General features: G+C 49.1%; 1 protein-coding gene across 1 annotated transcript in view; it reads right to left on the bottom strand.

Annotated features, from left to right (window-relative positions):
* Positions 1–6,046, bottom strand: part of LOC126521698 (flavin-containing monooxygenase 5-like) — an 83,193-nt gene extending 77,147 nt beyond the window's left edge. Inside the window, exon 1 of the mRNA XM_050170433.3 lies at positions 5,297–6,046. Within this exon, the coding sequence (XP_050026390.2) occupies positions 5,297–6,025 (729 nt within the window). The 5' untranslated portion in view covers positions 6,026–6,046. The remainder of the gene's footprint in view (positions 1–5,296) is intronic.
* Positions 6,047–24,566: the final 18,520 nt, after the last annotated feature.

Here is a 24,566-nt window from a genome sequence, read left to right as displayed (position 1 = left end):
ATCAAGAATAGCACAGCATTCCAGTTCCGCTTTCGAGGACAGACGCCGCAAGGTAGCTTCGACACCTGGCACGCAGTCTCTCACTGTCCGAGTGGAAACTCACCAAACGTAAGACTTACACAACTGCATTGATTAAACGCCTCACCGCAACTGCAACTTCCATTCGGACTTCCCCGACGTGAAGCTACGCTTCTCTGTCGCTTTTGGTTAGGAGTTGCCTCCAAAAAGGCATACTCTACATTAATTGGAGTGACCGACAGCGCAGCGTGTGAGGTCTGCGGCACCGAAGAAAATATCGACTACCTGCTGTGCTATGTGCTACAATATGCCACAGAAAGACAAGAACTTGCTAACGCTCTCCAAAAACTGGACAATCGGCCACTTTCCGTGCAGGTGCTGCTGGAACACCGCCCCCATCGCTCGTCGGCCCGTAAAGCGGTGAAGGCACTTTTGTGCCTCTTGAGGACGACGTCTGTGAGTATTAGTGAAATTGATATTAGACCACGCGTCAGCGAACTCACCGCTAATTTCTTTCTTTCATTCCCTCCTCTCTCTCCCTGTCATCCTTGTTTTCTCCTTTACCCTTCCCCCGGTGTAGGGTAGCCAACCGGACGTTATTCTGGTTAACCTCACTGCGTTCTGCCTTTCTCCTTCCTTCCTTCCTTCCTTCCTTCCTTCCTTGCTTCTATGAGGCAGAACAGGCTCGGTTCAAGAAACTGCGGAACGAGAAGCAGAATTTTATTCCAAATTCACAAGTCCAATTTATCCTCTCTCTTAAGTGGTATACTAAGCGTTGTGCTTGTCGTTAAGTATTTCTAAGAATATTCAGCAGTACAATCTCGCCAAACGAAACCCTTGGCTCACGATGATGTATACGAGGAAGTAAGAACACGGGGTTTGAATGCGGGAGCTAGCGATGATAGGAAAGGTATTGCGTAAGCAGGAATTTTTATGACCAGTGTGCATGCAATTAAGCGTGAGCATGGCATGTGTAGTGTAGCGTGTATATATAAAAAGAAAAACAGTTAGCAAGCTGCCTAATGTGTCGTAACTGTATATACAGAAGCGCGCGTGAATGCCTGTCACGTGCGGCCAATCAACGATCCTCACTACGTTACGCACGTAAAGACTGCAGCCCTACGCACATGTACGCAAATAAGTAACCACTACTTCCAAAGTGCATAGAGGACGGTCGACCGCGACGACTTAGCCAAGATGTCGATAGAAGACCACGTTATATAAACTGGGTCAGCGTGATTATCCGCGGCAGCCCCGTATACTCCGAACGTACGGACGGGCAATTTCGGCGGTGCTTTCCCAGCGGTCATTTCCACTCCAGTCGGCAAGTCAGCGACTGCGCGTCGTCATCGCCCTCCAACGCGCCACGACAGCCAGCGCCGAGTGACCCTGGCCTCGCAAAACGCGCGCAAGGCTGAACGCGCACGCGACTCGCTCATTCGTATAGGCAGCCACCGTTTCCATCCGCAACAAACGACAGGCCTAAACTCAACTGCGTTCCGGCAGCCCTCGTTGGTTTGCCGACAAGATACACAGCTGATGTGCCCCACTATATGCCTTCAAGCCTGCGCAGACCGGGACGAGATCAAACATCCGGCTACACGCTGCGTGCCTTACGCAACGCGGCGGGCTTTTTCTTGTGCATCCTGTCTAGCCGCGCTTTCGCCAACAAAGGCGAGCCTCGTTGAAACGGCAGAGTGGGGCACCCGGGCGGCGAGGCATGCAAACACTCGCGTACGAGAGGCAAACCGGATTGAGTATTTGAGGAGCAGCTGTTGTCGTGCGGATCGACGCCGTGACATTCACGACTTCCTCCGTTCCAGCTGTTCCGAGCGGTCTTTGTGTCGCTGGAAAGGCGCAGTGTGCCGTGCCGGCATCCCTGGTGCTTCCGCCGGAGGCACAGCCACGCTTGCTTCGTGTGCGCTGTGTCGTGCGTATGTACGTATGTCGAAATCAGTTTCATTAAAAATATTCAGTTGCAGATCAACGATGCAGTGCCTGTCGCCATTGTTTTCCTATGTTGGTCAGACATGGCCCCGCATGAATTTGCTGTGGCCGCCATACTTGCGACGTATTGCGCATGATGTTCGTGCGCGCGCACGCGACATGGTTGTCCCGGTGGTTGCGGAGCACTTGTCGTGCGCACAAAGTCACATTCACGGCTTCCTCTGGTCTTGTTCGTATTCTGGACGCTCAGTGGATCCCGCGCCAGCATTGAAAGTCTGAGACTTCAGTCGTTTGGCATTTAGGGGTATGCCATATTCGGTTTAGTGTTTTTGTTCCGTGATGCTCCTCGAGCGCGTAGGGCAGAACTTTTTTGTTTGTTCCTTGAGATTGTTGAGAATGACAACAAAAGCAATGACTTGATCAGGGCAACTATTCAGCTAACTTATAAATGCATGAGATGGCATTCAATATAAGATGCCCGAGACATGGATAGGATCAGGCCTGCAAAACTAGCCTATCCTGGTAGTTACTAGGGTTCGTTGGTTCAACATAATTGCGTCTAAGGATAGCCGGCTCTTAGGCATTATGTTTCCTTACGTGTTTGCACCTAGTAAGACAACGACAACGACGACTTTGCGCGTAGGCGAGGAGGTAGCAAACGATCGAAAACGAGCGTAAATTATGCTCAATCGCTCTTTACAGCTACAGTACGCGCATTTGTCTTTGCTCGTCCACGATATCACTTCGCTAGACGAGCCCGCGATCTCGCGGCCAACCAACCAGCCGTCCCCTGGCGTCGGTGCGCGCCCGACAGCGGCATCCGCCTTGACACTTGCGTGCAGCGTAGTGAAAGCTATGAGTTGCGCCAGCCAGCCGAAATATCCCCTATTGTACGCCTTGTAATCGCGCTCGGTGCGGTTCCGACTGAACGGAAGCTTCGCGGAAGAATCAGTCGGCGCACAATGGGCGAACCATCTTCCCTTCTTGGAACACGCAACCGGCTCTCGTTACCGACTGGCGGACCGGAGCCCCGGCCTTTGCCGAATGGCGCGGAGTTCTTGAGGCGGAGCACATAACTGGTCCTGGCGGTGATACCCGAGCATGCGGCGGCGGCGGCAGCAGGCGTCGCGTACGATGAGCCGTTGGCCCAGTTTCGGCGCGACCCACGCTATAGCGAGGACGATGCCCCCCCTCTCTCGTCCGCGGGAGCGGATTCCCCGGGCGACCGACCGGCACCGGCTGGCTTCCTCTTCGTTCTCTCTGACCGTGACCTACAACGGAACGTGAGCGCGCGCTGGCACGGGAGAAGAGCTGGGAGGCCAAAGAGTGCGTCGGTTCGCAACGACCCGACTCCTTAGCTGGACAGCGAAGCATGGGACGCAGAGGATGCGAATACAGTATAGGCCTGCGCGTGGTTACAAACATGGCGGCGTTCACGTCGACAGGAACCGGACGGATAGGTAGACTAATCTGGCTTGACGTCGGCTTTATCTCCTGAAAGAGCGACACTCTACGCAGGTGGAGAAAGGCAGCAAGTGTTTTCTTTTGATCTGTCCCGTCTGTGTGGGTTTGATGCGGTGCAGGCGAATACGTCTTATATGTGGGAAGTTGATTTGTTAACTATGCCTTCGAGAAGGCGGCTATAACGTAACCTGTCGTACAATTCGTGTAGAGTTATTAAACCAACAAGTAACAAATATCTCATGTATCCTTCACACCTCGTTTTAAAATCATATGTACAAATCGCCGAATATCAACTGAACGTGCACCAACTAGCCCCTTTCACGCTTTACTTAATCAACGTAACACACAGTTTGGGTCTGTCTGCGGCTATAAAGCGAGACGCTCGACATGCTTTTCAGCTAGCCGAAGTGCACTCAGCATTTTCTTTTCAATACTTCATTTTTTTACCTTGCATCGACAATGCAGAAAATGAAGCAATAATTGATTGACTGGTATTTCCAAGGCTCAATTACTCAAATTACTTGCTTATGCCACATCCAAGCCACCAGCTAAATTACTCCGATGCTCTTACACTCCCTTCATATCTCGCTGTCGCACTTCTTTCACTTTGACAGCAATTAAAAGTGTTCGAAACTGAGCTTGCTGTGTCTACAGCTATAGCGTCGAAGCCAAACTGGTTGCCTAACTGCGACCTTGAACTTGGAAGGCTGCAGAGAAACTCTTCAACGTGCTCGTATCTTGAACTTGAGGTAGCCATGTTTTCAGCATCGCAGTGGTATGTTTTCAGGGACACTGTGCCACCACATGTCGCCATAAACATCTTTTACTGACTGTCACTTTTTATGCCGTGCGTCGATCGCGAGTTTCTCAGTGTTCAGAACTCAGCGGCTGAAACGCGTTGTCCAATGCTGCCGTTAGCTGGTCAAAGCATTCAACTTTGTCGTGTTGCTGGCAAAATGAAGGGATGATTACCGCAGTGATTAGATAAGCCTGTTAACGGGATTCAAGATTGAGCAAGCTTAATCTTCAGGCGCAAAGTGATGAAGTAGGTTATCGAACCAGTGCCGGTTTGATATCTCTATTATTATTATTATTATTATTATTATTATTATTATTATTGTAAATTCGTTCCCTCCTTAGTTACAATAGCTGACAACGTCGCAACGAAAGCTGTTCGCTTGAGGGAATCAAAAACCGTTACTTTGAAACGTTACTTGTGCTTCTTCGGTTTAGGTCTCTAAATAGTTACATTGATTTCACAAACATCAGTTTTCTTAACGATAAGTTGGGACGACAGTATTACAATTTGCCACCGGAGAACACATCTACGTTAATATTTCTCACTCTTAATTTTTTCCACGTAACAAAGGTGTAGCGTCGATGTTGGGACGCGCAAAATCACTGAATGATGTCACAATCAAGTTTTATTCAAGCTCAGCCATAACTAACTATACATCACATGGCAACAAGGGTAACAATGTGCATGCTCTTCCGACATGCTAATCCCTATGGTGCACGGAGAGGGCAGAGAATCTGCCAGCTTGGCATCATTTTGCCAGGGAATGCCAACAGTCGCTGCGCCTACGCTGTATGCACAGGTAAACCGATACCACTTAAACAGGAAGACGCCAATTTCGAAACTTTAAACTAATTGCATGCCTGTTTGTAACACAACATATTACTGTTCCGCAATATCTTAACAGAATGACATTTTACACCTGTGCGTCTGGCATGTTGCTCGCCTATATACTGGCGCATCTTTTAAAGGACAGCACTGTATCACATTGAATCACGACGTATCAACAATGCTTCCCATCTCCAGCATAGACGAATGGTCATCGCCAGTCTGTCAAATACACTTACTCACCTGTTCAGCGACGCCTCCCAGCTCGACGGCCAGGTCGCCGGCCGAGTTCCCCACACCGATGACGAGCACCCGACGGTCTTCGAATCCTCGGGGCGTCCGGTAGTCCTGCGAATGCATCACACGCCCCGCGAAGACCCGGCCCTCTCCGCACTCGTCGCCCAGGCCCTTGAAGCGAGGCCACAGTGGGTGCGCGTGGTGACCCGTGCACAACATGACGGCGTCCCTCTCCTCCTGGAACTCCTGGTCTTCGCCCTCGTAGTCCAGCCTCCGGACCCTGAGCGTCCAGGTCGTGTCCTCGCTGCCCGGTCTGGTCGGCCGCACGTCGGCCACCTCGTGCCGGAGCAGCACCCTGTCGACGGCGCCGCAGCGGCGGCCGTAGTCGACGATGTAGCGCGCCATGTGCGAGTTGTGCATGTAGTTCGGCAGCTTGTCGTCCGGCGGGAAGTCGCTGAAGGCGGACATCTCCTTGCTCGAGTTGATCACCGTCGAGCGCATGACGCAGGCGCGGCCGCGCTCCACGGTCTCCGTGTAGTGCCACAGGCCGGCGAGCACGTCGGTGCGCTCGTAGCACACGACGTCCAGGCCTTCTTCGAGGCATGCCTTGACCGCGGTCAAGCCGCTGGCCCCCGCTCCGATGACGGCGACCCGCTGACGACGTCGGGGCGCCGCTTCCGAAGCGGGCGCCCGGGCGGCCGCCGCCGCCGCTGCTGCTTTTGGGTTGTTCGTCATGGTTTGCCGGCCCGGCTTGTGCCCGCGGTGCCCCGGTCGGTCTCTTGCAAGAAGGGGGGACGCGGGGCGGGGGGGGGGGGGGGCGCTGCGGTCACGTGACCAGAGAGGAGGAGGCAAGGGGTGTCCCGGTGAGGGGAAGTGTTCACTGAAGGGTCTTCCTGCCATACGTGCAAAACACAGGCCGACCCCCTCCAACTGCATACGTCAATGACCTCTACCCGGTTTTTCGGGCGGTGGTCCTAACGGTGTGCGCTCACTGAGCGTTGGAGCAAGTACGCTGTCTTCCTTCTCTTCCGCATGCTTCCGTCAGCAAACTGCACGTGCTCCGAGCAGGTGAACGTGCGCAGCGGCACGTCCTCTTAATATTTCGGCTACCCGAAAGGACCACAAACGCAGCGCTTATAGGTGTGGCAAGCGAGGGGTGAACCGTAGTACTACGTCGACTTTCGCATCAAAATGGGAAGCAGTGAACGCTTCATTAGGCTCACAAAAATGCACGTTTTCACTGTTTTTGAGCGCAACGCTACAAGTATTGGTTTCCAGCGCAACCCCTCTTACTGAGCCCTTTGCGTTCGGCACATTTTTCATTCACTTCACCTCTTTCACGCCGTCACTCTATTCGGGGGCTTCTGTAACATAACTTTACGATGACTATGGCGGCATAATTCATGCATCAGCTTCTGACTCTCGTGCGGGACGCTTATTCTATGAACTGTGCCAAACAAATGATACCTTGACAAAACGAGCACAGCGCGGAAGACGGAGACACAGAAAAAATTAAAAAAAAAAGATCACACGACGCTGACTTGCAACAATGTTGATTGGTGAAGCAAGGACTCATAATATATACGTACATATATATATATATATATATATATCGAGCACCTGTTAAAGGAGTCTGGCGGTCCCATGCGGTCAGCTTCCTATCGCGTGGATGTCCTTGCAAGCGTCCAGAATTCCCGTAGTTGCCGAGCACCTGTATCGTACCTGGGGCGCTTGTGCCTATTTTGTTGGTAGGTATACCCGGTGGCATCACTCATCTGCCTCCCACAGCAGCGGTGGCTGCTGGACCAAATTCACCAAAGCTGTGGTACAAGGGGCGCCCAGGGACCTTCGCAAATCTCCGTGGAGCCCTCTTTCCAGATGAGAACCCATATAAACAACCAAGCTCTGGGTCGTGGTACATGTCTACCCATTAGAAAAACCGGCGGGTTTCTGGCGGCGCCGGGATTCAGATCCACGACATCCCACATACGAGGCAGACGCTCTGCTATTTAACCATTGGTGCAGTTAGGAAGGAAGCAAACAAAATCGCTTTATTGTACACCAGGATGAACATAGCAGCTGCCACGTATTAATAATTCACAAGGCCTATGTCAAACCTTTAGAACTGGTTTCGATACGTAATCTCACTTGGTGTCAACGCAATTGAAGGGGAACTAAATCCCGAACTATCAAACTTTCTATTGTAGTCTGCTTCTATAATTTCGCGCTTCAACCGCTAGCTGTGCTTTGCCAGGGCTTCATAACGCTCAAAGAGGGGCACGCAGCCGTAGACACGGCAACGTATTCCCAGGTGCCCTTGAACTGTGTTGCGCACATCATTGTCGTGCTCCCTTAAACGCTCACTTAGGCACCTGCCGGTTTGTCCTACACATCTTTTCCCGCAAGCGAGTGGAATCGAGTACACCACAGCTGCGGCACAGGACACAAAACGCGTTCTGTGCTTCACAGTGCGTCCACTGCGGCCAGCTGCTGAAGCATTCACAAGCTTGTAAAGTTTGAGCAAAGATTTCGTCGTCGGTTCTTCTTCTCGCTTCTCCGTTCTTTGCTGGAACGTGAAGTCTCTGGTGTGGTGATCAGAAGAGATGATTAAACGCTGACAGGAAGCGAGGCAGACTAGATGGACAAGAAGATGTTTATAGGTTTATAGAACATGGGAGGTCAAATAAATGAATTACAACTTGAAAGATAGAGCAAGCAGTATCTCACTCTTCGGCTGCCTCAATGACTCTTAGAGCCCATACTACTGTAAGGGGCCTTACTGATCTATCGTCACAGCTGATTACAGCCCAGACTAAGGGACAGGACTTCGGCTGGATTAATATAGCTCAAACAGACAAAGAAAAAGGGCGGTAGGGTCGTTCGATCGCCCCGCAGATGCAATTGCCAATTAGAGTTAGAAGTTAAGCCACAGCCCAAAGGGATGGGCTTAAGCGAGGCAGACTAGATGGACAAGAAGATGTTTATAGGTTTATAGAACATGGGAGGTGAAATAAATGAATTACAACTTGAAAGATAGAGCAAGCAGTATCTCACTCTTCGGCTGCTTCAATGACTCTTAGAGCCCATACTACTGTAAGGGGCCTTACTGATCTATCGTCACAGCTGATTACAGCCCAGACTAAGGGACAGGACTTCGGCTGGATTAATATATATAGCTCAAACAGACAAAGAAAAAGGGCGGTAGGGTCGTTCGATCGTCCCGCAGATGCAATTGCCAATTAGAGTTAGAAGTTAAGCCACAGCCCAAAGGGATGGGCTTACTCTTAAAAGTAAGTGCATTTTAAAACAAAACTGTTTTCCCTATTTCTGCAACTACGTTTCCCTTTCCTATTTCCAGGTAATCAGTGACGGCCTCGTACAAAAGCGCTAGGCACGCACAATTTATTGCCAGGCCTTATCAAACTCGGGCGGCGTCTGTAGCCAGCAAATGACTCGGGAGCCGGTGGCACAACACCGCGTCCAGCAGTCCCGCTAAAGGTTTGAGTGCGTGGACCAGTTATGACCATCGACGGAGTCCGAACTCGGCGCACAGGACCGTGTTCTCCGAATCCGCTATCCGCACAGCGCTCACAATGCGCGGGCTGTGACTCGTAGCCCGACACCACGCGGGCCTTCTGGCCTCTCCAAAACCGCAGGGAAAACCCAAGCGCTTGCCACCCGGACGCACAGGGGTGTGGACCCCTCCTTGCACGCATCACACGTGGGAAACTCGCGACACTGCGAAAGGATACAAGACAAACATTCGGCCTTGCAGTTTGCAAAGCATTTCCCGAGCGGAAAGAAAACAATGGTGACGCCTACACGTTGCACATTTGTTTTCAGCCTGTGGGATACGTGACTTAATTATGGGAGCACAGAGGGCCACGAAATTATTTTCCAGTTGCTACCTGGCCATTGCGGGATCAGTGGAAATGATCAAGCAGACAAACAAAGCTGCCCGAGGGTCACTTCAAGAACAACAAGGCGTTCCCATTCCTCTTTCCAGGACAGACGCTGCAAGGCAGCTTCGTCACCTGGCACTCAAGCTCTCTTTAACAGAGTGGAACAACCCAAATATAAGGCGCACCAGGTTGTACGAACTGCAGCCTTCGCTCCAACTCCGTCATCCAGCCGGGCTTCAGTGACGCGAGACATCGCTTCTATACCGGCTGTGGTTGGTAGTGGCTTTCACGAAGGTGTACACTATGACTGGAATGAACGACAGTGCTGCATGTGACGTCTGCTGCGCCGAGGAGAACATTGAACATTTATTGTGCCGCTCTCATCGAATTCAGTCGGAAAGACAAACATTATATATCGCATTCCCAAGACTGGACGATCGGCCATTGTCTGTGCAGGTGATACTTGAAGATCGTCCCCGTCACTCGCCGGCCAACAAAGCTGTGAAGGCACTTTTGTTTTTCTCGAGGGCGACTGGCCTACTTGAGTGCCTTTGACTCGCTCAGGCCCTCCGCGTGCGTGCGCGAACTTACCGCGGCTTTTCTCCCCCTCCTCTCCCTCTCTCTATCTTATCTTTCTATTCCCTCTTTCCCGTCCCCCAGAGTAGGATAGCCAACTAGACGCACTTCTGGATAACATGCCTCACTTTTCTCTTCATTTCCCCCTCCTCCTATGGAAGCTCAGCAACATAGTTCTTTTCCACTGGCCTTACGTCGTGGCTGAGCATTTTCGCCACCTTTGATCTGCTTAAGAAGCTTTTCCGCCACAGCAGAAATTAAGGCCTTCGGGTAACGGGCACTAGAAAAGCGGCCGACCTGTGCTTAAACTTCCTTGCGATGCAACGAAATTTTGCAGCGCAACGATGTGTTGCAACACAACACAACGCAACGTTGCAATGAAGTCACTTCTCAAGTACTTGTTGCCCGAAGGCCCTAATATATGCACTTGCAGAAAAGCTTCTCAAGTACATTTAAAGGGGGTGAAATCGCTCAGCTTATACGCCGGTGAAAAAGAACCAGCTTGCCGTGCTCTCATATTTACACCACGTATCGCACATGCTGAAAAGGATTGTGCAACGTGTTGGCATCGCCGTTGTTTTCTTTCCGCTCGGAAAACGGAATGAAAACTTCGCAAGCTTGTGAGTGCTTCATCAGCAGGCCGTAGAGAGTGCTATGTGAAGCACATAACGTGTTTCGTGCCCTGTGCCCTGCGCCGCAGCCCTAATGTAATTGATTCCACTGACTTGTGGGAGAAAATAGGCAGGACAAACTGGCAGGAGCTAAATGAGCCTTTAAGGGAGCGCAATAACGTGCGCAACACAGTTCAAGAAGACCACCTGGGAATCCATTGCCGTGACTTCGGCTGCGGGCCCTCCTTTGAGCGTTTTGAGGTCTTGGCAAGGCACACCTTGCGGGTGATACAGAATACATTAGAAAATTTGATAGTGTGGGTGTTAGTTCCCCGTCAGTGGCGGTGATACCAAGTGAGACTACGCACCTAGACCAGTTCTAAACATTTCACGAGTGCCTCGTGAATTGTTAACCGTTGGCAAGTGATATTTTATTCCTGGGGTTGTATAAGACGCCTTTGTTTGCTTCCTGCTTTTACTGAAACTAACAGTAATTTTAACAAAAACACTATGCTATCTGCGCGACATCTGCTTGCGCAAGTGGGTTATGCGCTTGGGCACATAACCACTCGCGAACAATTACAGTCATCAAACAAATAATTAACAAGCTTCTGAATTCATTTTTTTTTCTATCGCGGTTATCGTACATATTTATATCTGACACGTGAAAACAATCGTATTTGAAGACAGCTTCACTTTGTATCTCCTGGAGTGCCCCTCTTTCGAGGCATTTATAATAAAATTTGACCCTCAGTCCGCTAATTTCGCACTCAGGGGCTTGGATCTCGACACAACGTCAAGCCGTAAGGGAACGGTGACGTCAGGAAAAGGAAAAAAAAAAAAAGAAAAAAAGCATGCGGATTCAAGGCATATGTTGGAATATATCCGAAGCGAATCTTTCTTTATTGTTGTCGCCTATATATGTTATGCTATAGAAAGACGGGTTTGGTTAACTTTAAACGTTTGTTTTCAACATTCTGCGCAGTATTATAATTATGTTTAGTATCACTTCAAGGAAATGTGTAATCATTCGGACATGTTTACTTCGCAAGGTAAACGTAGAGGAAGCATCGTGATGCACTTTAACATCGATATAAACACACGTTTAATCAAAGAAGCGTCGAATTAGATAAATAAAGGTAAAATGAACTGTACTTTAAATCTGCGTACAGACATGTACATTCAACGCTTACCCATGCGTTAAGAAAGCATACGCTATAGTATGTACACACGATTGGATTACTCAGCTCACGGCCAATTACAAACGTTAACGCAGTCGAGAAAAGTTTAAAAACACCTGCGTGGGCACAATGTTTGAATTTTCACCCAGTGATCGTATGGACATACGAGATGTGACTTACGACTAGGGGTGTCTGATGGCATGATTCCATGTGAATTCATATTATTGGAAAGACGGTGTAGGTAGAAAAGTGAGAAGAGGTCTGTGAGTGGCCAACATCGTATACGGAAAGCTGAAGTTTGACTGCGTTTATACCTCGCGCAAACACGTCATCTATCCCACCGCCGCACCTGGACGTTGTTGGAAACGTGCTCTCAGGCGTGTTGACAGAACGAAGTAAGTGTAACCCATGCATACCGCTCGTGAAGTTGACGGTCCACATAATATCGTGTTTGTGTAGATCAACGTTTAAGTCACCCACAACGAGTAGTACATATCCGCGTCCTTCGGGTTTTCGTAACAAGGTGTTATGGCATTATGGGACAACTGCACGAATCTTTACGAGAAAGCTTTAACTTTCTAGTTCGGGCATGTTTGTAGCCAGCTACGCGGCGGCCACTGCAACGTTTATTGAGCTGTAGTCTTTAGGTGCAATGCACGCATCTTACACTTCACTGCCGTTCCTGAAAAGACATCCGTGTGATGGTAGCACCAGTCATGATGTGGCGTCGCTGTTCTTGGGTCATAGCAGACGATCTCTCTTCTTGGCTCATGGCGGACGATCTGCGCTGCACCACTTCTCTTTTCGAACCAAGAAACTGTTGTCGCCGGTTTCCTGACATCTCAGACGTTTGTTGCCGCTTGGCTTCATGTTGTGCAGCGAGAGACTATACCTGCCGCTGCTTTTCGGTCATTGAGGACGTTTCGCTTCTCGTTGTGTAGCAATTGTCCCTAATAGCAAGAATCCCCGGCCTCGTGTCATCGCAGACGTTCTGCGCGGCTTCACGCGCGCGTTCTGCGCCACGTTTCTTTCAATATGCCGAGCACAAGCCTGGCTGGCAAGACGCCTTTTCTTTGAATCGAGTTGTTCATAAGCAAGAGAATGCGCTTTGGTCCAGTGTCATGTATATGTAGGTTCAACGGCCATACGATCACACAACTATGGTTTGGGCAGTTACCGCGTTCACCCACTCACGCGGGCCACACGGCGACGCGGCGCTCGCACCAAGTGTGATACGTACTTGTTGGAGAGGTGTACACATATCCCTCACCAACCTCAACGATGCTGCTCACTCTCGGGCGCGCGCTCTAACCCTGCGCGCCGGGGAGGACGCAGGTCTGCAGGATGCGTACGGGGAATTAGAAGACATTTTAATCACCTTTAACGAAGTCAGCAAGCACTATCAAATGGGCAGGTGGGCTTTTCTGCCTCCGCACGGCAAACCCTCCAGGCCTCAGGCAATCACACTCAGAATTTTGCAGACTAGGTCACATCCTAGTTTAGCTAGGATTATTGCCCCGGACGCCTTCGAGTCTACCTGCCCGGACTGCGGGTCGCTTAGTAACTTAGACCGCATCCTTTGGCGGTGCCCCTCGTTGCCCGGACCCAATCCAGTCAACGAGGAGGAGTGGAGCTCTGCCATGAATAGTTACGAGCTTTTCCAACAACTCCGCGCTGTCCAGAGAACCCACGATGTGGCGGTGAGGATAGGCCTCCCCGTCCCTACGTGGGAGCGGCCCGCAGTGCTGCCCGAAGTGCGCCGCTTCTCAGGACCTCATTAAAGTTCTTTGTCTGTCTGCTATATATATATATATATGTATATATGTGTATATATATATATGTATATATATATATGTATATATATATATATATGTGTGTGTGTGTGTGTGTGTGTGTGTGTGTGTGTGTGTGTGTGTGTGTGTGTGTGTGTGTGTGTGTGTGTGTGTGTGTGTGTGTGTGTGTGTGTGTGGGTGTGCAGATCCAACGCACGTGTTGGAATATGAAGCGTAATCAAAGAAATTGAAGTATTCGCCAGCTGACAGCAAGAGCTCGGCTGTTATCGCCGCGCTTGGAAACGATATTGCAAACACAGTTAGCTACGTCACAATGGGGGCTTGGCATTGAGTCGAGATCCAAGGCTTTGAATACGAAATTAGCTGAATGAGTGCGAAATTTCATGATGGACATCGGGGGACAGAAGCGCCCCAGCAGAATCAAAGAAAGGAAACTTGTCTTCAAATACGATTGTCTTAACGTTTCAAATATAAACCTACACTACAATAACGATAGCAAGAAAATTAAAAAAGTTTTTGTTCATTAAGTGTTTGACGACTCTAATTTCTCTCTGTATTTGCACACGACAAACGCACGAACCGCCTGTGCAAACAGATTCTGCGTAGCTAGTATAGCGTTGTTGTTAAAACAACTGTCATCCTAACTTTTAAGATCCAATACATATGATACGGTGTTTGCTTCGCCAAGAGGCATCGTTGGAAGTCAGCGCCGTGTGTGCCCTTCTTTCTGTGCACCGTCTTTCGCGCTGTACTCACTTCGTCTTAATTTACCAACGTGCCCTTGCACTTGGCAAATGAGACCTCCTTTACGCAATTCGGTAGTAGTTCGAAAAGCTTCGCTGCAGTGTAACTCGAACTACGCGTTCCCTGCCGACGGGACCGTTAGTCATGCCCCGAACACAACCTAACGGTTGATCTAACCTTGCGTCAATCCGACGTCCGCCCCTTCACACACCAAATCAGTTAGGTGCTGCCTTAAACGGACTGACAACCAATTTTATGTGGTATCCATTCATTTTTAGTGCAATGGAAAGCTTACCGGTCAGGGTGTCGAGCGATGCAGTGGTAACGCGGAAAACACCGTGTAACATTTTTTGATAGAATATTTCAATCTGCAGCGAGGCCGTAGTCGTTCACTGGAATGGCGCGAGACCAAAAGAGAACCAGAAAGCTCGCCTTCGTGCATAGCGTACGCCGCCAGCGTTTCCCGATAAACATTACTGTTACATAAGCTGCAGTTGCTGGGAAGCGTGAGAAGCAGACAGGGATCTTTGAATGCTATCGCGTTGCACTCTTAAACGCGAAGATATAGTAGTGTCCTCCTCCAAGCTTTTGTTTATGTTCCTGCGCTTCGTGTTTTCCGAAAGGTTAAATCTACAATAATAGCTACGCGCTTTCGTGGTTTCCTGTCCAACAGCTTTTGTCATTAGCAAGTCAGGGGTGTTTTTTAGCCAAGCCAAGTTCTCTAAAGTGACGCGCGCTTTTACACGTGATACGCAGTTCAGCGTGTTGCCATATCCCCGCGTACGCTTTTGATTTCCGAAACGTGTCATCGCTCGAAGACCCGAGCTAGTCGCACCAAAGGATTCTAGCTCGCATGCGTGCTCATAATGTCGCGCGCTTACAACAACAATCATGTGCGCCGCCATGCATTGAGGGACGCGAGAGCCGCTCGTTAGCGTGGACTCTTTTTTTTTTACTTCGTCATACGGCATAGAATAAAGCGGAAAAGCCTAATAATACACCAACTACAATTTTAAGTAATAACTAATGCGATACTTCATAACAGCCGACTTACACAAAGTAATATCATATACTACATCCGTAGTACCAAGGCTTCAACGCCAGTTCGCGCCACTTACTGGTCTTGAGACTGTTATTGCTAGTTTAAAATTATAATTCCTACTCAAATTCCTAACAGTGTGCTGGATTCTATGCCTATAAGACATTGCCCTTTCATTTCCATCAACGTCTCACAACGCATTCTGGCCAGTTGTCAGTCCCTTTAATAAACACGAAACTCTTGCCCCGCAGCACATGTCATGGATTGCGTGCAGTTCCACCCGGGAAGTTTAGCTTCAATTGGTATATATATATATAATTGATCTATGCTTGGGGGTAGTTTATGAATTAAGCAATGCTTGGCTGCGAGACACTGCTGCCGTTTCCAGCGACAAACGCTTGATGAACTCAAGTTCCAGGTCCTCATGCTATATTTGTGAGCGGTCCTAACACTACAGCGTATCAGTATGTTTTTGCTTGCACTGCCTCCGCGTTCGGCCTGTCTTACTTTGCTTCGATGAACGGAATGAATGCCGGCGAGCGTCCTGTACAACGATATCACATTAAAAGTTTAATAAGGTTTCACGGAGACTGACCTTTCACTTGCGGACTTTCGAAGATCCGAGCTGCGGAGCAGTTAATTCTTCGCAGGTCGGCGTCGAGCTGACATCCGAGAGCTCGCTCGCTGCGCAGGCCTTTGGAAATTTCTGGGTGCGACCGAACTGAGCATGCGCCAAGTGCGCGACTATATACGACTTCAGGATCACACCCGTGGCATAACAACAAGGTCGAGCCGTCTGCGGATCTCCTTCGGCCTCTGGCTTTTGCGGCACTAAACGCACGCCGGTTGACAGCAGTTAACTCAGCAGTGCCCACGTCGCGGTGTCGCGCGTCAACGTTGGTTGGTGCTCGTCACACGCGCGCGCATGTCTGCGGCGATTTCTCTCGTTGGCTTACCCGGGCCGCTCGGCGCTGTTCGCACCCGTACGCCGAGACAAGCTGAATAATAATAATGGTGCACCCGAAGGCCGATGCGACGCGGGTTCTACGCCAGCCTCGCATGTAGATTGTTTCGCGAAGCGTGGATGATTTACCCAGAGGAGCGCGCTCGACCGAAGAGGCCATGAAAACGGAGGCGTTTCCGGGCTCGCGTGGCGGCCGTCGCCCTTTTCTTCCGAGGAATTAGACGCTGGGAGCATCCACGCGGCACCGAGAGGCCGCATGTTTTTTTTTTACCCCTGACTCACTATCTCTGTCTGTCTCCCTGACTAGATCACACTGTCTGTCCGTCCGTTCGTCTGTTCTGATTTGATTTGTCTGTCTCAGTCACTGATTGACTTATTCAGTTTGAAACACTTCACAATGCAAAGAAGGGGTAAGGCGTGCAGATATGGACACAAGTGAAGAGAAGGGGACAACACGTGTTGTCTTCTTCTCTTCTCTTGTGTCCGCGTCTGCACGCCTTACCCCTTCTTTGCATTGTGAATCCTTACCAACTAGCTCGGCTTTCTGTCGTTCTAAGCTGAAACACTTATTCGTTCATCAATTGCCTCACTCTCTCGCACATTGGCGCACCTACCCACCCACGCGCCATTCAGTCGCTCACTCACTGCGTCGTTCAGTACTAGTTCGCTTACTCGCTTTCACTGACCCATTTGCTATACTTGCTTCTGTTTAAAAATTTCCTTTACTTGGCTATGTTTTGTGACTGATTCAGTTCACTATCCGTTCATTCTGACTCAGTCACGATGACTCATTCAATCGGGCACGTACTTCTCTCGCAACGCACACACTCGCGCGGGACAGACGCAGGTCACGTGACGACTGCAGTATGGTCTCACTTTCTGGTGATCTGACGTGGTTTCCATATTCAGCGGACATCGTTTCGCCGCACAGTTAACTCACTTGCGTTCTCCTTGTCTCAAGAGTAGATTAGAACTTTAGAGGTCGAGAGTATTAGCCTTCTGTAACTTTCACGCGCAATAAAACCTAGAACGCGGAACACTAAACTAAAGGCACCGCCTGACACAGCAAGACTATGCAGCATTTCCTCTGCCTCGCAGTAAGAAACAGCCCTGCCCTTGCGGTTATGTAAGAAGCCCTGGGCAAGTTTCCGTTCGCTTCACGTTACGTTGCCACGCTCGCTGCCTTATCCTCTATGCATTTATGCACACGTAGCCACCGCTCTTAAAAGCTACTTTGACAAAGACGTATGCTTCATACAAAGGCCTTTACCCTGCTGACACGTTCTTGGTGGAGGTCACAGGGGATTTTTTCCTGAGTATCTCCAGATTGAATGGTTTGATTTATCCGCGGGGTTTTACGTGCCAAAACTACGACATGATTATGAGGCACGCCGTTGTGGGGAACTTCGGAATGATTTTGACCTCCTGGGGTTCTTGAACGTGCACCTAAATCTAAGTGTACATGAGCGAATTTTTTGCAAAAGGATGGATTAAACGTCAGTTGTGAGGGAGTGCGTGCGGTGTGTGTTTCATTTTCTACGTCCTTCGTGTTTTTAGTGCTCTAAGTTTTTATTAATAGTATTTTTTGCACTTCGCCTCCATCGAAATGCGGTCGCCGCGGCCGGGAGTCGAGCCCGCTACCTCGATCTCGGCAGAGGAACGTCATGTAGCCGCTGCGCCAACGCGGTGGTGTATGTTCGATTGAGGCCCTTAGAGCGTCCGAGTTATTCTGTTTTCTTTTTTTTTTGAAGTGTTCGTTTCAATACACCTTTCTTTGCATTTTCATTATCGTCATCATCATAGTCGTCGTCGCCGTCATCATCGTCATTATAGTCAAAACCAGACCAGCAGGAGTGTAGTAACATTGGGCGAGTTGATATTACGCGAGTCGGTGTGGATGTGGATGATGTCTTTCGTTGGGTTACTGTGAGAGTCCTTGTAAATTAAAATGCACGTTACCTTCATTCATTTGCAAAATTAATTCGGAAGCGATTACTTCTTAAGCTATTCATGCCGAATATAAAGTAAAAAACACGTGGAACTCTATGTAAGTCATTTTTGTTTTATTGTTTACTATCTGCGACGGTATAGAAAGTTCGGCCCCTGAAGAGTCCGCTATCGCAATATCGTAGTTAAAACAAATTAACGAACGAACGAACGAACGAACGAACGAACGAACGAACGAACGAACGAACGAACGAACGAACGAACGAACGAACGAACGAACGAACGAACGAGCGAACGAACGAACGAACGAACGAACGAACGAACGAACGAACGAACGAACGAACGAACGAACGAACGAACGAACGAACGAACGAACGAACGAACGAACGAACAAGCCAGCGAACGAGCAAGCAAGCAAGCAAGCAAGCAAGCAAGCAAGCAAGCAAGCAAGCAAGCAAGAAGATAACTAAACGAGAAAATAAACAAACAAGCAAGCAAGAAGATAACTAAACGAGAAAATAAACAAACAAGCAAACAAGAACATAACTAAACGAGAAAATAAACAAACAAGCAAACAAGAAGATAACTAAACGAGAAAATAAACACACAAGAAAAATCACAAGCTTTCTCAATCAAGTTAAAGAAGCACACTACATAGGCTCTACAAACATAGTAAAATCTTGACATAAAGTTGAAAGTTGTAATTTTAAACAAACCATGGGTTATTTACGTTAGTAAAATACCAGTCTGTGATAAGAACCGGCTCGAAAAGCGAATATGTCCCTGTGCTCTCCTCAAGTCGGAATGGAATGTTTTTGCTTTACTTGCAGTTTATGAGGAGACAATGGATAGGGCAAGGGTTAGTTCAGCAGTAGCGCGTGATCGTTCGCATTAGTCGAGGCCGCTTTCCAAGAGCAAATGTCAATACTTGGCGGCGACTCTTCTGCAACTACTCGGCGTAGGCTGCGACCAAATTGACTTCCTTTCCTAGAAACGGTTGCGAAACGAGCGCGACCGTAGAGTGGTCCTGGATTAGCACGTGTCTCTCCGGCATCTCGCCGGCGACGACCAATCACGCTACAGTCAAACCCGTGCGGCAAATTGCACGTGGTTGCTCTCACGCAAGCCACTGGGCAGCAATGCAGCCAAGTGTGCAGTGAGCCTCCGGCGGAAATTGCCTCCGGGCGCAATGATGAAACACGCAGTTTTCATCAAAAGTTCCGAAGTCACTCAGCTTCGTGTCAGCATTTAATTTTATAGGGCCTATAAAATTATCTACATTCATTCATTCAAATGACTTTACTGAGTGCCCTGCGATTTGGTGGGGTGGGCCTGGACCCCGCCTAGGTTTCGGCCAAGGGTTGTTGGCCCTTGGCGGCTTCCTCAGCTCGCTGGATGGCCCAGAGTTGGTGCTGAAGGTCCGAGCTGAGCAACGATCCGCACCAAATCTTTCGAAGATTGCGTATCCGCAGATAGCACAGTTGTAACCCTCCCTTGATCTAAATTACCCGATGAGGCGGCCAGTACAATATGTTCAGTTGAATAATTAACGTAGCTACACTAATTAACTTTCAAGTTAATTACTCTACGCCACATTTTTCAATCTACCAATATTAGCCGCTGAATTCGCATGGCGTATTCACTTGGAACGAATTCTTCATGCAGGGTAGCCAACCGGAACTACCTCTGGTTAACCTCCCTATCTTTCTATACATACTTTTCTCTCTCTCCCTCTCTGGACAGCACTATTCCGGATATATTAATTTTCAAAGTGCATTGGTGCTCCAGTTACTGTTCTGCCTCAATGCATAAAACAGCGTTTTCTTAAAAAAGTAGCTGGGCAACTGGGACTTCAATGCATTTCGTCGGACACTTTGAAAATTAATATATCGGAACTGGTGCTGTCCAGAGAATTCGTCCCAAGTGGTTACGCCGTGCGCACTCAGCGGCTATAATTCGCAAATTAAAATATGTGGCGTAAAGTAATTAATTAAAAAGTTAATTAGCGTAGTTACTTTCATTATTCAACTGAACTTTTTGATTTCTCGTAGAAGTAATGGCCGTCTCATCGAGTAATCTAGATCAAGGGTTAGAATTGTGCTATCTGCCATAGGCAGCCTTTAAAAAAATTTGGTGCAGCTAAAGAAAAGAACACCCGGTACATACACTGAATTTTTCTTCTTACATAAGATGCCCTACCTTTTGCGAAGTGTATACGGTATATACGTACATATGCCTACGGCGCCATACAGACTTTGTTCAGAATTTACTAAGTGTGATCATTTGTAAACTTTATTTGCGGGCGCGAAAATAGACATACAAAAAGCAGGTCTCTTTTTTGCGCTCGTAAATAATGTTTAGCAGACCCCACCAACTTGTCCAAAAAGTCATATTGTGTTGGCTTGCTCACCTACCGTATCTTAATTGTGATTTGTGATGGCTTGCTCACTTACCGCATCTTAATTGTGATGATGGCTGTGAGCCATTTCTATGTGGATGATTATGAAATAGTAGCTGCTTACGAAAGGGATGGTGGAACACGGGAAGCATGACGGTAAAGTAATACGGCGATGACAGCAGCCACAGGTGGGCTCTGAAGCGCTGAGTGGATGACTGTGGGGTGATTATATGAAAGCAAGGCGGTACCGACGAAAATTTCATCGATGAACGCTGCAATAATGATTGGAACATGAACTGAGGTAGGCGGGAGTAGAGATGGCTGCCCTGAACCTAATTTTTAATAAATCAATGGTACCAATGAGAACAGCCGGGCTAGCGAGGACTTGGCAATAAAACCGCCAAAATGATAAATTAGAAAGGTGCGATAAAAGGCGCATGTCCAAGTAACCGCCGAAGTATCGTTGGTTGACACCCAATAACAACACAATCAGGAGAATTCGTTTCTGCCTCTGCGTACACTTTGGGAAAGTCTTGTGCCTAATTATCTCCCTCTCTCAAATTCTTACCCGTGGGATAAAGTGAGGGATAGAAGCACTCGCTTCTCAAATGATAGGGCATACTCTCTCGCACGCGCGTTTTCACTGGTTACTGAAGGGACGCGAATCGGGTCCCACTAATCGGCACACACGTGCGCGAACTACCACGTGGCGGCTCTCTCGGACGCTTACGTAACAAAAAAAGAAAGGAAGAAGCCTGATCGTGGCCTTCGCGCGTGCGACCAACTTTAGCAACCGGCGTCACCGGTCCTTTCGGCAATCTGATCACGGGCCGTCAGTTACCGAAACGGGGTCGACCATAGGTTCTTCCGATAAAGCGGCGGCTGAAAGGCAAAGGTACAAACGAGCAAATAAAGAAGGACTGGCGACAAAGAAAGGAGCACGAGAGGAAGGCGCGCAATAAGACTGGGACCAGCTGTTCTCGGTTCCTCGGTCACCTTTGCACCACCAGCGCCAGGCAGACTGCTGCTGTCTGCGCCGTTGCCCCTCGCCTCATCCACGAGCGCATTCCAGCTGATGACAGGATGGAAAGGGACATCGGAGGGGGGGGGGGGGGGGGGAGGGGAGATGGAGGGTTCGCGCGTTGCGGCGGCGGCCTTTGATGTTGTTACGAAACGTGTAGTCTGAGCGTGCAGCATCACCGGTGGCAAGGACGATGGCGAAGAGAAAGAGCAGCGAGACGAGAATCGAAAGAAAACATAAGAAGAAGAAGAAGAAGAAGAAGAAGAATAAGGAGCGAGCGACTCGGTGACCGAGTTTCACAGTCGGCCATCGCCCTTTCTTTCTTTATTTGCTTTCCGGCTTTCTTTCTTCGTCTACTCCCCAGGGCGGCTTTTAAACGCGGCACGCCCTGCCTCCCAAAACTCAAAGCCCGCCCAAACGATGCACCGTCTCATTAAATCGGTGCAGTGCGGCGTAAGCTAGGGCTTGCGACAACCAATCAAGCCGGACGGAGGGGTGGGATGAGGGCGAAGTGGTTGCTAAGAGTAGCAGTAGGGCGGGCCACTGCTTCAGCCAGTGTAGCTGCCTCTCTGGAAGTGCAAACCTGCGCTGTGAAGACTGCGTACGTCTGCAAATTAAGTCTGTCTGCAGCAGACACGGCGGCCATCCGCAGATGTCGCCTAGTCCAAACGTTACTGCAAGACGCGCTCAAGGGCGTCGAGGACAATCAAGGGCTTCCGGTTAGCTACTGATGATGAACATGATAATGATCATGATGATGATAAGTAAAAATGTGGCATGTATCCACAATGAGGAATGGTTCAGGAATCGGATGGTTGTAAGGACAATAGTGACTTCCGAAAAATGAACTCGAAAAAGTAAAACTGGGAAGGATATAATTCCGACGAGTGTGCCTTGTCTTCTTTGGGCTTCTGACATTGTTTTACAGCGCTGATACGATGCCGCACTAGCTATTATTTATTTATTTTTGTGACACAGAAAATGCTGGTACCTATTGCAGCATCGCCTTCTCTACAGTCAGTTGCTCAATTAGTCTAAAAAATAACATTGTTAGCTTCTGGCGGACAACTAACTGATTCATTAGAACTGCAAATTAGGCTAGTTTGATGTGTTTCATGGTTGCAAACAAAACACAGCGCTAACAGAAGGGACAAAGAAAGAAAAGGACGCCACGAGCGCTTTCTCGCAACTGGAGTTTTATTGGGATCGATCCAGGATATATAGAGAAACAGAAGCAACAAGGTAAACAAGAAAAGCAAACAACAAGAAACAGCATAATATGGCACAACACCTAGCCACTACGCAGCGCAAGGACAAGCAAATCATGTAGACCGCCTAGATAAGATGAGCACAGCCAGCTTTGGGGTGCTTGCTTGCGTGTCGTGGGATTAAAGAAAATAAAACGTTACCGCTTAAAGCGAAATACATCAAGGTGGTTTTAACGTCATAGCGCTAAGAAGCACGTGTCGCAGAAAGATTTTCCAACCACCCATACTCAGGCCCTCCAGACGCAAGAAATTTACTGTTCTAATTGAATTTCTCAAGCTGAAATACGTGGAAAAATCTTAAACTACGGCTTACGCGCAACCTACAGACACGATAGCTCTCGGATTGTAATTTGACTATAGGAGAAAACATAATTCTGTTACGCGAGAACTCAAAGAAATCCCACCACACACACAAATCGTCCGCGGCATTCACAGACCGGCTGCGGCCTCCGCCATTTGCGCGCGCCGGTGCGATGCGTGTCTTGGGGACCACGGAGCGGCGCGCCCGGTTTCTTGCAGTACCTCCAGCTGGCGCTCGCCTCGACCGCATCGCGGCCCACGCAAGAGGCCGCGTTCCTACCACGAAGCTCGCCTTCGTGCATAGCGTTCCCTGCCAGCGTTTCCCGATAAACGCTCCAGTTGACGGGAAGCGTGAGAAGCAGCCAGGGATCTTTGAATGCTGTCGCGTTCCACTCACAAAGGCGAAGCTTAAGCGTCCTCCAAATTTTTCAATAAGCCCGTGGGCTTTCGAAAAGAAAGGTTGTGTGCAATCACCTGGTTCTTTCGCAAGTTTAATTAGGCTGCTGATACAGCCCGTGATAAGCCGTCGCTAATGCTTTGCAGTAGTTTTTGGAGCAATAGCTGTTGCAAAACTTATTCTCTGATGCTGCAGTTGGCACCGGTCGTCGCTATCGACGAATGCCTGAACCATATCCATATGATGCATCGATTTTCGCAGTTCAATGGTGTACCACTCAGGCTGAGGCGCAGCTGCAACGGTGTTACAAGGACAACACATATTAATCACAAAGCTGCAACAAAGTCAAGCAGGTCATCGCAGGCTCGTTACAGAATACGCAAATGCACGTACGGTCCGACAAGGCTGTACTGGGGACCGCGCAGGACTTCGGTGCGCATTGTGCGCTCACAAGTTTAAGAACAAGGAGGACGTCGCAGCAGGCACTCCAATGCGTAGTATTGCAGCGACGTAGGCAAAAAAAGAAAAAAAGAAAGAAAAACAAGGCGGCACTCGGTCTTCACGGAGTCGTAACGATGGACAAAAGGAACGTAACGTTAACGATTGCGGCAACGCTGAAGTGCTGCTATTTGTGTGGTAGCGTGGCGTCAGCGTAACAGTACGCGTAGACGAAGCGCACTAAGAAAGAACTCGCAGACAGGAATGACCGTGGGGAAGAGACAGGCGGCTTTCCCTTCTGTCTCACATGCGTGACGGCGAAGCAGACTGCTGCGCGCTGTCTCTGCGCGGTTTGTTGCCCGCCGTACACTGACCTCCTATTTCTCCTCCTTTCAGCGGCGGTTTGGGTGGCGCCGGCGGCGCGCAGTCGGTCAGGTTCGACGGGTGCGGTGTAAAGAAATGCGAGCAGAGCGGAACGACACACAAAAAAAGAAAAAAAAGAAAACAAATGAAAGGAAGAAAGGAAAACGCTGGCGTCGCATCGCAGGACATGCGCTCGACGTGAAACACCGCGGAATATTGAATGTCGCATGGCGGCTAGTAAGCAACAGTGCAAGTCTATGGAGGTGCGTGAGAAAGAAGTGAAACGCGTGTCTCCAGTGCTTTTTGTAAGCGTTTAAAAGAAAACCATGAAGGT

The sequence above is a fragment of the Dermacentor andersoni genome, chromosome 6 (genome assembly GCF_023375885.2).
Source record: "Dermacentor andersoni chromosome 6, qqDerAnde1_hic_scaffold, whole genome shotgun sequence".
NCBI lineage: Eukaryota > Metazoa > Arthropoda > Arachnida > Ixodida > Ixodidae > Dermacentor > Dermacentor andersoni.
This window is presented reverse-complemented; position numbering and strand designations above follow the sequence as displayed.